The 15,998-nt window shown below is 38.3% G+C and overlaps 1 protein-coding gene across 6 annotated transcripts in view; it reads right to left on the bottom strand.

Moving 5' to 3' along the window:
• Nucleotides 1–2,519: 2,519 nt before the first annotated feature.
• The window catches only part of LOC108719599 (protocadherin Fat 1), a 144,477-nt gene continuing 130,998 nt past the window's right edge, over nucleotides 2,520–15,998 (bottom strand). For 2 of the 6 annotated variants that reach the window (XM_041589045.1, XM_041589041.1), the window contains exons 22-29: nucleotides 15,361–15,823; nucleotides 14,922–15,075; nucleotides 13,761–13,871; nucleotides 12,847–13,484; nucleotides 11,992–12,126; nucleotides 7,000–7,059; nucleotides 5,691–5,726; nucleotides 2,520–4,026 (exon numbers count right to left, since the gene is read on the bottom strand). In XM_041589045.1, coding sequence (XP_041444979.1) covers nucleotides 3,395–4,026; nucleotides 5,691–5,726; nucleotides 7,000–7,059; nucleotides 11,992–12,126; nucleotides 12,847–13,484; nucleotides 13,761–13,871; nucleotides 14,922–15,075; nucleotides 15,361–15,823 — 2,229 coding nt within the window. In that variant the 3' untranslated portion in view covers nucleotides 2,520–3,394. Of the gene's footprint in view, nucleotides 4,027–5,690; nucleotides 5,727–6,999; nucleotides 7,060–10,610; nucleotides 10,668–11,991; nucleotides 12,127–12,846; nucleotides 13,485–13,760; nucleotides 13,872–14,921; nucleotides 15,076–15,360; nucleotides 15,824–15,998 lie in introns of those variants that run through there. The other 4 variants (XR_005966765.1, XM_041589042.1, XM_041589043.1 and 1 more) reach the window with 4 other exon arrangements.

Raw genomic sequence — 15,998 nt, 5'->3', positions numbered from 1 at the left:
GAAAAATATGAATGAACAAAATATCATCATATGGTACAGAATAATTTACCATTTTTGAGTTACAAAAGGGAGTGCGGATGTCGCATAAATGGAGGACGTCAATCGGTGGCTTAGCAACTTCATGATCAGAAACTTGTATCTAAATACCTCTTGTTTCAAAATGTGTACACTTTGACCAGATTAAAATGCTTTTAAGACCTCCATACGGGGTTACTACAACATTGGTTTTGTAATTTCACAGTTGATTCTAAACTAACTAAATGCCCAGTGCATAAGGTCATCATATGGACCCTAGTAGAAGAATGGAGCAAGGCACAAAATTGTTCAACGTATGTCATACAGCTCTCCTAAGGTCAGCCTTAAAATATATAAAAAAAATAATTTAATAAATATAGGCAGTGACCAAAATATTGGAAGATCACAATAATATAATTTAAAAACATCTTTCTTACGACAGATCATCTGATGTACAGGCACCCGAGAGAAATCGCAATACAAGAGCTTGCATTCCTTCTATAAGAAAATGCTGAATCTCTACTTCCAAACATTGTGTTTGAAGTCTAAGTGAAAAAAAATCGTTGTGTTCCGTTGACATATCTAAGGGGGGAATTCACAAAAGTGTCAGTAAACACAGAGTTCCCAAAGTGTCATTTGTCAAATTGTAAAAATGTTGTAAGCACGACAAATTCGCCGTATTTTACAGTTTTATGGATTTGTCATAATACAGCCAAATTTTAAAAAGTTAATGTCGTACACACAGTAAGAAAGTTTGTAATTGCTCTGTAAACATGTTATGTGTGTGCCAAAAAACATTCTCTATACAAACTTAAGTCAAATTAACCTATCAAAATTGTTTCCCAACATTTTCATCATGCCGGAGTCATTTTGGAGGAGAAACTCTCTATGAAAATGTTGTGGGTACAACTAATTCTCAAAAAGATCTTACATATGAAACAAAAATAGCCATGCCCACTTTTAAACACAATTTAAACACAATGGGGTATATTTATCAAAAAGTGAAGTTAGAGATCGCCATAGTCCTCTAGAGTGAAATTCCGCCTCTCTTCATTCATTTCTATGGGATTTTAAATGGCGTATTTATCAAAGGGTGAAAGTTCATCCTTTGATAAATTACTAGGGATGAACCAAATCCACTATTTTAGATTGGCCAAACCCCTGAATCCTTTGCGAATGATTCAGCCGCATACTGAACCAAATCCTAATTTGCATATGCAAATTAGGGGTGGGAAGGGGAAAACTTTTTTAACTTCCTCGTTTTGTGACAGTCACAGGATTTCCCTCCCCACCCATAATTTGCATATGCAAATTTGGATTCAGATTCGGTTTGGTCAGGCAGAAGGATTTGAAAAAGGCTGAATCCATGGCCAAATCCTGAACTCGGTGCATCCCTATAAATAAGCCTTTCAAAATCCTATAGAAATGAATGGAGAGTGGTGGAATTTCACTCTAGAAGACTATGGCGACCTCTAACTTTACTTTTTGATAAATATACCCCAAAGACGGAAAATTAGTCTGTGAATAATCCGGAGTTATCCGGAAACCCATTATCCAGAAAGCTCAGAATTACTGAAAGAACGTCTCCCATAGACTCCATTTTATTTATTTCCCTTTTCTGTGTAATAATAAAACAGTAGCTTGTACTTGATCCAAACTAAGATATAAGTAATCCTTATTGGAAGCAAAACCAGCTTATTTAATTGGTTTTCTAGCAGACTTAAGGTATGAAGATCCAAATTACAGAAAGATCCATTATCCGGAAAACCCCATGTCCCAAGTATTCTGGATAACAGGTCCCATACCTGTATAACATTTTCCTTACTGACATTTTTGTGAACCCCCCCACCCAAGTGTTTGGATTTGGTTTGGCTGAATCTAAATCCAGCAAAAAGAGATTCGGACAAACCAAATCCAAAACCTTTGATTCACATGACTTCAGTCAGTTGTAGAGAAGGAAGGTTTTGGTGCAAGTTGGTAAGCTACGTACTGTTCTGATGATGGTAAAGCATCTAATAATAACATTTGGTTGAAGAAACTAACCATAGTTTTGCCACCTTTCACGGTTAGAAAAACTAGACATGGGGCAATCATGCTGTTCAGAGGGCAGAGAGATAAAGCCAGAGGATGGAATGTTGATGTTTAGGGGTGCTCTGGTAGAATCAGGAGGTGGGGTTAATGACATAACAGGTGGTGGTTATCAGGTTTGATTAGACCCTGCAGAAGTGTTTTATCTAGGTTTCGGAGCTCTGAACAGTCAGTTTTGACCGAGATGGTCCAAGTTTAACCAGATAGGTGGAGACTCTAAATGAAGACAAGCGGCTTGTTTTCCTTTCAATAGATCAGCTGTAAATTCCCACAAAATATCCTTTTTCCTGCTGACAATACCTACGTGGACTGACATCTAGCGTCTGCTTATTAAAACCGTAAAAATGTACTATGTAATATGTTTAAAAAAATAATAAACATGATTATGTTAAAAAAAAAACCTATGAAATGAAAATAATCAGACTTTTTTTAAATAATTTATTGTCAGTAAGAAAGACTGGCTAATGGTAGTTCTCAGTAAAAACCTTTACAAGACCATTGCATCACAAATATACAGACACCATAAAAACTGTGTCATGGTGATTTTGGTTCTAAACAGGTATGCAGTGGGTCCCCATTACACTTTCCAAGAAGGGGGGAAAAAAAGAAAGATCTAAAACATGGAATCTCTGTTTTAAGACATTTTCATACTTCCGACCTTGTCGAATCGTCAGACGTTCTCTCTCGGGTCCTTGCGGAACGTACCTGGAAATTCCATAAGTCAATAATTCAGTGGAAGAGAAGAGTTACAGTGAAGCCCTGGTTATTGAACAATCTGCGTACGAGTACAAAGGGCAGACCGGGCAATTGCTAAAGCTCAAAAAAAGAAAATAAATCCACAAAATATCTACAAAATCTAGTTTATGCTATTAAAATCAAAACTGTACAGGAAATTTACAAGTGAGGAAAAAAAAGTTAAAATTATATTTCCGACTTTATAAATACACATCTCATGCTCCTGTGATGCAGTGGTATTTCCTCCTATGCAAATTATTTCATGGTATAAAAATAAAGGGGAGGGGGGGATGTAAAAAAAAAATAATTAGACGCGGCCTATCACAAAGCTTTCCTTCACTGAACTTTCTAATTGCCTCTCCAGGAATGACATAGTAACGCACATTAGAAGACTCGGCATGATGCAGAGAAGTCATGCCGGACTCAAATCTCTAATGCAAAAAAAAAAAACATACAGAAAAGCAATGCACAGGAAATAAAAATATATATTGGAAAGATATAATTTTCTCTATCAAATTTTTGAAATTGTGAAATGTCCAGGCACTTTTTTCGAGTGTCAGACTTCGGTGTGATGCTGGGAATCGAGAGGAGGAATTGTTACATCTTCAAAGTGACCGTCATCTCCACTCTCATAGTCACTCATCATAACCTCTGACTCCATCTCACAGGCCGCAGACACGTCAGTGCATGAAGCTGCAGAAGTATATCCAGACATGGACATGTTGTCCACAATGGGGACTTCAAAGTCTCTATTAAAACCTAACATGTAGGAAGCAGCATAAGGCTCTCTGTAACTATTGCCATCTCCACTTGTAGTGCTTTGAGGTTCTGACATACTTGTTGGGTATTGGTGATGAGGAAGGTATTTATTTAGGTTATATCTCGGACTACTTTTCGCTGATGAACCTAGGCTGCCAACCACAGGCATTTCCCTTGATGGCTGCATTGGGTCATATTGTTCTGTGTATTCTGGTGGTAGTGGTGGAAGCTCATCTGTCATAGGGAAATCATCGGGGGGAGGCGGAAAGTCATTCTCTATGTCATAGCCTCCAGGGTAATAATCGGTGTCAATGACATTTGGGTCTGTGTAGTGAGGAGCTGGTTCTTCAACAACTTCATAATGAGGATATTCCTGAATATCTGGCAGTTGGACACTAGGCATCCAGTCTGAAGTATCCCAATGATAACCTGTTTTAAAGAGAAAACATTTAACCAACATTACTTTCAGACAGTTTCACATGCTAACAGGTTAGTGGTATACAAAGCTCCAGTACATTTGACTAAACACACAAGCATACAGTAAGTGCTGGATACACAACATGCACAGCTCATCGCCCAATTATATTTCTATAAGCTCTATTCTTGGCCTACATTTCTTTGTGTGAATTAAGGTAATGTAGTGAATAGTTCCAAATTAAATATGTTCATTTATGGGTATGGGAAACAACATAGCTAAACCCAACAGTGAAGTCAACTATAAACCCTTGTGGGTGCTGATTTTGGCTGGGTTTCAAAGCACCTCCGAGATGTTCTATACCCATACATGCAGCACACGTATATTACTGGGAGCCTGGCAAAGAGTTTAGCTGTTTTTAATACAGATTAGGACAATATCTGAATTTGTTTGTTGTCCCTGTGTCCGAGTGTATTTCCTGCCACACTCAAAAAGTACACTGCCTTCTGTTAAAACTGACCCTAGTATGGGTGTTTTGGACCTCACAATATTGGAGGGAATGATGAACAATCGCTAGAAGCTTAACAAGTTTAAAATTAAATAAAAAAGTTGATGTTCAGGATACTACGGTCTGGATGTCAGTGGCCAATGGCATGGTAATGCTAAGCCAGACTCATGACCTTATGATCCACGTGCCATTATCCTAGGGAGCAAAAATGGAAAAGATGCAGAACAAAACTGCTGGGTCAGCGCTAGCCTAATAGGGTTTTTAAAGGAAAACTATACCCCCCAAACAATGTAGGTCTCTATTAAAAGATACTGAGTAAAACAGCTCATGTGTAAAACCCTGCTTCATGTAAATGAACCATTATCATAATAATATACTTTTTAAGTAGTATGTGCCATTGGGTAATCATAAATAGAAAATTTCCATTTTAAAAAATAAGGGCCGCCCCCTGAGATCGTAAGATTCACTGTGCACACATAGAAACCACATGTAAGGTCACGAGCCAATTAACAGACAGAGTTCTGCCTTTTGCTTCCTCACTTCTTCCTGTTACAGTTAGAGTTGTAGTATTTCTGGTCAGGTGATCTCTGAGGCAGCACAGATAGAGTCACAAAATGGTGGTTCAAGGCAAGAGATGTAAAAGGGAAATATTTATGTAAATATATATTCCAGTTTGGTAAGATTCTTTAATATGTCATTCAATTTGATATAAACTATCTGTTGCTTAAGTATTCATTTTGGGGGTATAGTTTTCCTTTAATGGGGAGACCTCTTTAAGTCACCAGGCTATTGTTAAAATAACAATAATGTAATAATGTAGCATATGCATCATATCAGCTCCAATCATATTATAAAGTGCATCAGTTATCACTAAAGGTGTTTGCCCACAAAATCACACTTACCGAGGAATGTTACTGGTTTGCAATATCTATACATGGGCTACATTTTAACTCCCTTCACCTTATAAAAACATCCCTCAGCAAAAATTTGCCCCACCTTGCTGCTTAAACATACAAGATTATTCTTTAGTTTTGCAGGAAATAAGCGCAAACAAAAACCTGCTGCCGTATCATAACAATAACAACAAAAATACAAAACCCACAGGTGAGCAATACCACACAAGCAGTGCTATTAGTATCAATAAACAGCAAAACAACATGCAGAAATCACCTCTTGAATTCCTGACTTCAGGAACTGCTAAAGACTCTTTAAAGGCAAAAAGTAAAAAGAAATGAAAAGCATTCATATTAGTCAAAATACTTGTATGCGACATGTTTGTGTATGTTTAGGACACAACGAACAAGGCATGTAATAATTCACAGCAAATATGTAAATTACGATGACATGACACGCTCGCTCATTACATCACATATGGAATCCCTAGATCGTGTGTGCTTCCTATTGAGTAGGGCTTCAACCTAAAATGAAACTCAAGGAAATATAGGATGCCTAGGGCAGCAACTTGACAATAAAAATATGTAAGGTGTTAGATATTTTCTGGCCATAATGGCCCTCTAAGGCAATATGACAAGGGCAAAGGTCTGATGTTATCTGAATTTAAACTTCTTATAATACTACAGTCAGTCTCCTAAAACCACTGTCCCATTTCACAATGATGTTTCCAAGGACTTTCCATGATGGACAGCTGGAATCCCCACAAGTATGGCAAGCTACACAATTGTCACCTGATAACTAGGCCATCGACACTTTCAGGGACAACAATATAATACGTCTACTGTGCTTTCATTCCATATTCTTCTCCAAATGGCCCTCTGATATTGAAGTCCCAGGACAAATAGCCTACACTAGAACTGGCTCTGCATATGGAAGGGAAGATTTGTTCTTCTCTATTGTCTTTATTTATTGTTCTACATCCACTTTGTTGTGCTTGTTACACCTATTAAATAGACAAGCACAAGAAAGCCAAAGCAGGAGACAAAAAAAGATAGAAAGGAAGAATCTCCTGCAGCAACTGCTTTAGATAAATGACGCGCTGGGCAGATGCCAAGGGAAGTCCAGTTGTTCTGCTCGCAAGATGCAAGAGGTTGAGGTGAGGCAGTGAAGGAGATGCCATGGTGCTGCTAAGGTGCTAGCTGACTGCTATTTGTACCAGTTTATTGGTTTTTACCATCTCTTATCTAATAAACAGAACATCTGTAAGCTTCATTCTTGAGTTGAGATCAAATAAAAGCTAAAATGAAAATGCAACATGAAACGGCATTCATTGGAGAGTGTCTCTATGCTAATAAACCACCACTACATGTAATAAAAACTTGCAGTATAAGTTATATGAGCCTAATGAAACACTCCAATCATACAATGCTGGCACTGGAACACAGGAGACAGATGGGGCACATATCAGGCACGGAGGTTATTAAATGTACAAAGAATTAGGTGGCAATTGCAAAGACATGCACATTCATTAATTGCACGCTGCATGGAGAGCAGAACAGACACACTTACAAACACATGTATATACCTTCTGTTTCCACCGAGTCAACAACAGCATTGACAAGGTGTATTACTGTCACAATGGAAGCTTGTAAAAGGCAAGAGAGAAAACACATTAAAATAAACCTATCGGCATATAACAGCATCTAAATATTCTGATGAACGAGAGAAAGGACTGTCATTATCGTCTTCTGTACACATCAAAATGCCATTATTTCCCTTGCTGCACTTCGTCAGCTTGATTTAATTACGCTTAGCAATAAAGAACAGACATTAACAATAAAAACACCTTAGGGCTCATTTACAACAGGTGCAAGTGGCGGAGTGCTGTTGGGGACAGTATTGCATCTGTTAGAGCCCATACATGAAACAATTGCACCTGCTGCAAATACCAACTGCTCCCTGCACAGGATTAAACTAGGGATGCACCGAATCCAGGATTCGGTTCGGGATTCGGGCCGGATTTGGCCTTTTGTCAGCAGGATTCGGCCCCATCCTTCTGCCCATATGCAAATTAGGGGCTAGGAGGGAAATCGTGTGACTTTTTGTCACCAAAAACAAGGAAGTACAAAATGTTTTCCCCTTTCCACCCCTAATTAGCATAAGCAAATTAGGATTTGGTTCGGTATTTGGCCGAATCTTTCTCAAAGGATTCGGGGGTTTGGCTGAATCCATAATAGTGGATTCAGTGCATCCCTAGATTAAACATTCCAGCACAAGGTGCTCTGATTACCTAGTGCCTTGTGTCCCTTTATTGGGAAAAAAATGGTGCCCTCCTTTTTAGTGTGTCTTGCAACAACCCAGCACTGTTCCGGACCATTTAGCTGTATAGCATGAGCCACGAATGTAGAAGGATGGCGTTTGTGTAATTTCTTCCCATTTTATTGCCATGCTTTCAGCCAAATGTGAAACAAGTGATAAACTGCCATGTGTTACTGTCCAACAATCTAAAAAATAAATAGCATTGCTTTTCTGGCAATTGTACATTCTCAGAGTCCAAATTTTATTAAAGAAACCCTTTCTAGATATTGAGTTTGAGAACCAAGACCTAGCTGTCCGGCCACCATATGCTATTAATATAAGCTTTTATGTTTTTTTCTCTTTTGGAAACACTTTTACAAAAACCCTGTTTAGATGTCAGCTGCATATATGCCCCCTAAAATAGTTAAATACAAGAGCACTTTTTTTTATTGTATGCACTGAACAGAATTCTTTCTTCAGGTAACTTTTCTGCATTGGTAAGTAATTTGCTCATATTCTGCGCCTACAGTTTTATGCAAAAAAAAAAAAAAAAAGCATGCCGTTTAAAGCTAATAATGCCATGAAAAAAAAAAATACATTTAAAACTGTTCTTTCAGGCACAGAATGTGCAAAACAATAAAAATATATACTCTATTTATTTAAAAATATTCATTCAATTTTCGTTCGTCAAATTACCTTGAAAGCAAATACAGAAGTGAGAAGAGATATTTTCGGCATTCACAGACATGTATTTAAACGGCATTGCGTCTCTGCAGATTATAAAGCAGTAAATGTGCCTCAAATAAAAGCAGAGATTTGCTTTGTGCAACTATACTGGCAGATCCCTGCAGCTGACTTCTTTAGGCAGCTCTCTTACTAGCAGGGTAAGAACCTTGATGTTCACAGGAGGCCTTTGGACTGGGTCGAGATCGATAGTCTTGACGTTTATCTCTGCTCTGTTTTATGATAGTTTAACGTAGGGATCAAAGGCATAGAAGTGGTTTAAATCACTACATTGGTCTCATATAATATAAATACCTCCCAAACACCAGCTGTGGTCAGGTATACTATATAAACTATATCTCTACCATCTCTTTATACATACAATGAATAAAATACAGATAAATATACACACAGATATATAAAGAACCAATTAAGGAAAAGTATAACTCTGGAAAACAAATGCTTTCAGCAGTAAATAACTCAATATGCCCCTTTGGGCAGGCAGGTAACATTACATAATGCGCTGGAAGGTAAATGGGCTGCACAACAGGGGGTTACACAGGTCCCCTTTATACTATAAAATTTATGTACAGGTGTCCGTTATCTGGAAACCCGTTATCCAGAAAGCTCTGAATTATGGAATGGCCATCTTCCATAGACTTCATTTTAATCAAATAATTCAAATTTGTAAAATTGATTTCTTTTTTCTCTGTAATAATGAAACAGTAGCTTGTACTTCATCCAAACTGAGATATAATGAATCCTTTTTGGATGCAAAACCAGCCTAATGTGTTTATTTAATGTTAATATGATTTTCTAGTAGACAAAGTGTGGAGATTCAAATTACAGATAATGAATCCTTTTTGGATGCAAAACCAGCCTAATGTGTTTATTTAATGTTAATATGATTTTCTAGTAGACAAAGTGTGGAGATTCAAATTACAGATAAAGATCTGTTATCTGGAAAACCCCAGGCCCCAAGCATTCTGGATAACAGGTCCCATACCTGTAGTATTGTGGCACAAGAAGTGGCCACATGAGAACCTTACACACAATTTTCAGGGACAAATGAACCCAATGTGATGGTGCGTTTATCTGTGTTTTTGGGGAGAACCAAAGACTGGGAGTCTGCTTGTAAACTAACAGCAGACAAAGACTGCAGGCTGATCATACAAGTAAAACCCAATTAGCAGGATTTAAATTATCCCAGGGAAGAATGATTATTCATTTACCATAGTTAGTGTCTTGTCAACCCTAGCCCATATTTATATATGCAGGGTGTATTTTAAAGGTCACTATTTCATTGTACATTTGTTTACCAGTGGAAACTTTCCTTCACATCACAAACACCGGGCCTTAAGTACAGAACATCAACAAAAAGAGCACTGAACTTCAGTAACTAATAAGTAATAAAGGAAGATCGCCAAACATCCAGAATATGAAGTGACTTCCTTTCCATGCCGGAAATGGTGGAGGGATGTAAAACAGCTTCATGACTTGTATGAAATATGATCATGAATCACATCATGCTTTGTTGTTGTCGGTGGTAATGTTTGTGTATAACACATTGGGTGACAAGTCTAATTTACATATTTGTAAATGGGATATGATATATTGAAACTGGGAATTGAAGTCCATAAGCTGTTGGAGAGCCTCATGTTAACAACTGACAGAATGCATGACCCATCCTAGGAGCTCAGTGAGATGGAACAAGACTTGTGTTCCTCCGGCTGCTCCATAAAAGGATGGGAGGTGTATATTCATCATAAAGACATTCTCTTTTAAAAAAAATATCAGGTTTAAGCAGGAGAAAACATTCCCCTAAGAGTAAAAGAATATAATTTAAGTGTATCCTACTCTATGACATACCATATACATCTGCTGCTCTCCAAAAGCTATGAACTCCAGCTCCTATCATACCTAGCTGGTTTATGTAAAAGGTACTTTTCTTAATTGGACACTATTTTGGAGTTGCAAAAATATTGCCTACATTTTTTTTACTTAAATGTAAGGAAATGATTATGACCACCCTATATTGTGAAATATAAAAAATGGAATAAACATGCCATCGAGTGGCACAGTACAGGTGCCCATGCTATTAAAGGCAAACTGCAACATGAACACATTATGCCATTTTCACTGGACTTCCTTTATTACAGATGGCAACAAACTTACAATCAGCCCCATCTCAAACTCTGCTTTCGCTCATTGGTGATTTGATCCATATGGGTACTGAGCCCGCAGCAAGAGAGAGAAAGGAAACAGAACCCTTTAAAGCAGTTACTTTTAAACACAACTTTTAGTTACAAAAGAACACAATGAGTGCATATTCTTACTGAAGAGCTTTCCCAACACTTATACAGCTTAGTCAAATGAATCACCTAAAACAGGCAACAAATATGGTCCAGTACAGTTGGCAATGAAAAGCGCTCTCCCTTGTTTTTTTCAATAGAAGCCCAAATACAGCCTTGTGGCAGTCAACTATATGACCGGGTCACTTGGAGGGTCCAACCAATTTAGCCCATGAACACTTCCTCATGCAAATATGATCATCATCAGACAAGAAATGTATCTGGGCAATTCTGATTGGTTCATTTCAGCCCACTCACAGGCAGATGTTAGGCAAGCTTGGCTGAAACGCTCCAAAATAATTTTTACTAAAACTGAAGAATTAAAGTACATTAGGTCTATTTAATTAAATGGATGTATGGTTGTATCAGCATATGCATGCCAAGCTGTTTGGCCAAAGAGATATATGGCTTGTTGGCCTGTGAGCTATTCCACCAGATCACAACAATCTGCACAACCATGTGTGTGGCCAAATTGCATCTAGCTGGTCTTCCTGTGGAGCTTAAAGGCTCCCATACACGGGCCGATAAAAGCTGCCATCAGACCGAGGTCCCGCAATCTGCCCGCCCGTATCGGATGCATTATGATCCCATCGTTGGGCCATAGGGTCTGTGATCGGAACAGCCCGATATCGCCCACTTCAGCGTGGGCATATCGGGGAGAGATCCGCTCGTTTGGCGACATCGCCAAACGAGCAGATCTCTACGTCTATGGCCACCTTTAGGCTCTCAAAGTGTATGCCTATGCTAAAGTATAATTTAGTAAATACATAAATCAATAATACTTTGTTTTATGCATGATATCTAATATAGGTAAATCTAAAAAAAAAAAGATTTACCTATACTAGATATACCATGACTTGGATGAATGAAAATCCTTATAGTCATATTTTATGCATGATCTTTCACCAGTACTATGGGACAGCGATGCACCAGAAATAGTGTTGCACCTTATACTCACTATGCACTCTAAATATTGAGTCTATTGTGGCATTTTTGTGCACTACCTTCTTCAGAAATAAAATTCCAGGGATCAAAATGCTACATTGCGATGCAAGCCTAAAGGGACAATACCTGAAATAAACACTGCCCTTTTAAGACAAAACTTAAGTACTTTGTTTGGAACAGTGCACTGTAAGAGACTTGAAAATCCTAATGCAAATAAGAAGAAGAGAAAAGAATCTACTGCAGAAAGATCCAGTACATACCATTATCATCACAAGACTCTGACTGGAAGGAACTTAGAGACTGTATTTCAGACATACTTTCGCGAGGATTGTATAGATGACAAGCTTTTTCATCCAAAGACTTCTTTGAAAGACACGGGTCAAGATCAACCTTTGCTGTAAGCATAAAAGAACATACTCTGTCAAAGTGTGAAGGGCACTCAATTAATGAGCTCCATCTCTGATAGTGGCCCCTTAGGGACATACACCAAGGGGGGACATTTATTATGTGGTGTAAACAATGGTAGAATAAGTTGCCATAAAAACCGGTGTCAATTTTTCTTTCAGCAACTTGCGGCAGAACTTACTTACAAACGTCTGAAGCCGCATAAAATAACACTGGAAAATCTGCCGTTCGCATGGTGTAAAATATCACACACTTTGATAAGTTCGCCATTTCTTTTACACCGCTTTTTACACAATGTTTCTGGCAAATTTCGTTTTACACAGCATGATAAATAGGCCCCTACATGTTCATCATCAGTCAAGTCTCCAGTTCAATGTGTTTGCCAGTGCCAATGTCTGGACAACAAAGAAAAATGAATTCTAATAATAATGAATGTTTGCCATGATCATAGGTCTGTATACCCCAACCCCTCTAAATTAGTATCTAGGTTTGTTTGACAGCACTAGACCAGTGGGAGATGAGAATGCCTCATTCCATTAATTCGTTTTTAATGCCCCATCCCATTAATTTACAATAATTTATGATTTCCCATGAAGAAGCCCTTACGCAATATAAAAAAGTTATTTTCTATAATTATTAATATAATCTGGGGATTAAAAAGATGAATATTGATTTTACTGCACAGACTGAGATGAGCAAAGTTTGCTTACCATCATAGTCATAGTCCCAACTGGGCTTTTGTATAGAGTCACTGTCTGATGGGGAGTTGGATGGAGGAGGAGGTGGAAGGTTAGGAGCTACACTGCAAACTGCAACAGCTTTTCTGTGTCCATGAACAGAGTCTGGATTGAATGTGCTAAACTCAGGGTGTTCTGGAATAGTAGACCCTTCAAAAGAATTTCTGTCCAGGTTGTTTCTAGAATCACTTGGAATACTGGGGGTGTATGAAATAGGTCGGACAGGGACTTGTGGTGGGATGTCTGAATAGATGTTCTTATTCAGTTTAGGATCCAAAAATTGCCTTGGTAAAAAGGCTGACGTGGCCCCAGAGTGTTTGTCCTCTGGCTCCGACTGCCGCTTCTTCTTCTTCTTTTTATTGGCCAACGTGCGGCACACAACAAAAATGACAACAACGGAGAAAGTTCCCGCTATAAAGACAATGATCCCTATAACTTCAGCCAAGCCGATATTCCAGGACGTTGAGACGTATTTGTTGGGTAGGATGTCGGCACAATGTTTCCCACCATATCCGTTACTGCAGTTACAACTGTAAGAACCGTAGGTGTTTTCACACGTTGCACCATTTGGACAGGGGTTTTCCAGGCATTCATCAATATCATTAAGACACCTTTGATAAAAAAAAGAATGTAACATAGTAAGTTAGGTTGAAAAAAGACACACGGCCATCAAGTTTTAAAAATGTGGCTATTAATGATAGGTAAGTAACATGTCAGACAAATAATAAATTATATTTATGATATTCAAATAATAATAATATGGACTCTCCATATGTTGTTGAACAACCTTCCCCTGAATCCCATTATAGGAATGGGGGGGGGGGTGCTGGGTGTATCCCTATATACCACATCAGTGGCATCCCTAATTTGAAAGAAAATATACTTACCTATCCCCATGGAAACCTGGTTCGCATTCACACACAGGTCCGTCTAAACTGTCAATGCATTTGCCGCTATTCTTACATGGGTTATCCTTGCAATACGGACCAAACTGACACCTGGAATAGAACAATTAACATCATAGGGGCACATTTACTAAAGAGTGAATGTTTTTCTCGCCAATTTTTGCTAAAAAGACAATTCGCAGCGACATCGCCTGCTTACTAAAAGACAAGCAACACACTTCACTAGCGAATTACCTTTTTGCTAGAGAACTTATCAAAGTGTGAAAATCTCAATTTGTTACCCTTTTCACCAAAATCTATTCTGGTGACTGAATACAATGAAGCTGCATCCTCAACATTATTATGTCAGTGACATCATATCTTGTATTCCAAAAAAGTCAAAACACTGGTGTTTTTCATATTTAATGTGGGATTATGTTTATAAATTGTAACTGTTAAACATATCTTATTTATACTTTTTTTTAACATTTGAAGCTCATGACATTTGTTTTATGGTGGGCTCATGTCTAGGACAATAGAGGATCTCTGTCTTTCTTTTGCTTCCTTGGACATTTTTAAAAAGAAGTGGCCACTTCCAGCATTTTCACCAACATCCCTAATAAATACATACAGACGACTTTCATATACCCACTGAATTTAAATTGATGTAAGCGTAACAAAATTTGATTAGGAAGGAAGTAACACAAGACAAAATTCGTTAGGAAATTTCCAAGCCAACGAAAGTACTCGGCTCTTGCCGAGACGTAATTGCGCATTTTGATGAATATGCGTATTGCTCACTAAATAACGTCTGACGTAGTTGCGTGAAGTCTGGCAGAGACTTCTGAAGCAGAAATTTGCACATAAGTAAATGTGCCCCATAATCTTTAACATATTGAGAAAGTTAATGCAAAGGTGACCCAGAGCAGCAGCCAATAACATACTTATTAGTTATTTGTGTATTACCACAATAATCATGATTCTACATAGCTTCAGTGATTTGTTGCTGAACACGAGAACTGTCATTGTAGTTTTGTTTTTATATTTCAAAAAAAATTATTTGCCACTGCCGAACACTCCAAAGACTGCCAAAGCGAGAATCAACAGCCATTTTTAAGTTTTGTTGGAACATAATGAAAATAAAATCTCTCTTTATGATCTTACCTTGGGCCAGTATAGTCCCCTCTACAATGACACATAAAATCATCTTTGACGACAATGCAGGTGCCACCATAAAGGCAAGGGTTTGAGGCACAAGGATTCATGCTAATATCACAGTGGGTGCCCATGAATAATGATGAACATTTGCAATAGTATCCTGCAAGACAGAAGAATAAACATAATCATTCCAGATTTGAAGACCCTGAACAGAAGAATCAATTCACTCCAATTATCTTTTATCAAACTGATGAAAGAAATGGTATTCCTTGCTAAATCTTATTCATGTGTAATTGTTAACAATGGAATCTCGATATCAATATCCCATTGCCAGATTTACTGCTCAGAACATCTGTGTTGACTGAAGCTGCCTGTTCCTGATTAAGACTGTGTTGTACAGAGCTACCAGAATACAAGTATGGCACTTCTTTTGTGGAGTACTCACCTCCATTTGACAGTGGGGAACACGTGCCACCATTTTGACAAGGATTGGCCGAGCAGACATCTGCAGCAGAAAGGGAACATCCAGAAGATATATCCACAGACTCTTCAATATGTACATTATTCTTTGATTTGCTATTGAGAGGCAACTCTTGGCCATTCAGTAAGACAGCGTCCATGCATCCTCTGAATCCATTAGTAACTGGCAGGTTTCTTCCATGTTTGGAACCTTGCTGGCGCATGTGGCCACCAAAGAACACATGGTTATCCAGATTGAGTGTTCTGAGTGTTCCGGGGGCTGTTCCAGATGCTGTGTGCACGCGATCCAGTACCAGCCTGGCATAGTTTCCATCCACCTCCAAAGACACAGTGTGCCACTGACCATCATTGACATGGATGCTCTGAACCGACACTATTCCAGGTCCACTGCCACAATCAAATTTGTACTGCAGTTTCCCTCCTTGGATCTAAAACAATGAGAGCAGACATGTCATTAATTATAGAACACATATTGTATAATGCAGAGAGTGGATTTTCTAAGAATGCAAACCAGAGACATGCATTTCAGTTGCATTAAATACCCGTGCCCATTTAGAAGTTGGTGCAATGCAATGTGAATACAAAATACACAGTACATGATAA

The sequence above is a fragment of the Xenopus laevis genome, chromosome 1L, assembly GCF_017654675.1.
Source record: "Xenopus laevis strain J_2021 chromosome 1L, Xenopus_laevis_v10.1, whole genome shotgun sequence".
Classification (NCBI taxonomy): domain Eukaryota; kingdom Metazoa; phylum Chordata; class Amphibia; order Anura; family Pipidae; genus Xenopus; species Xenopus laevis.
This window is presented reverse-complemented; position numbering and strand designations above follow the sequence as displayed.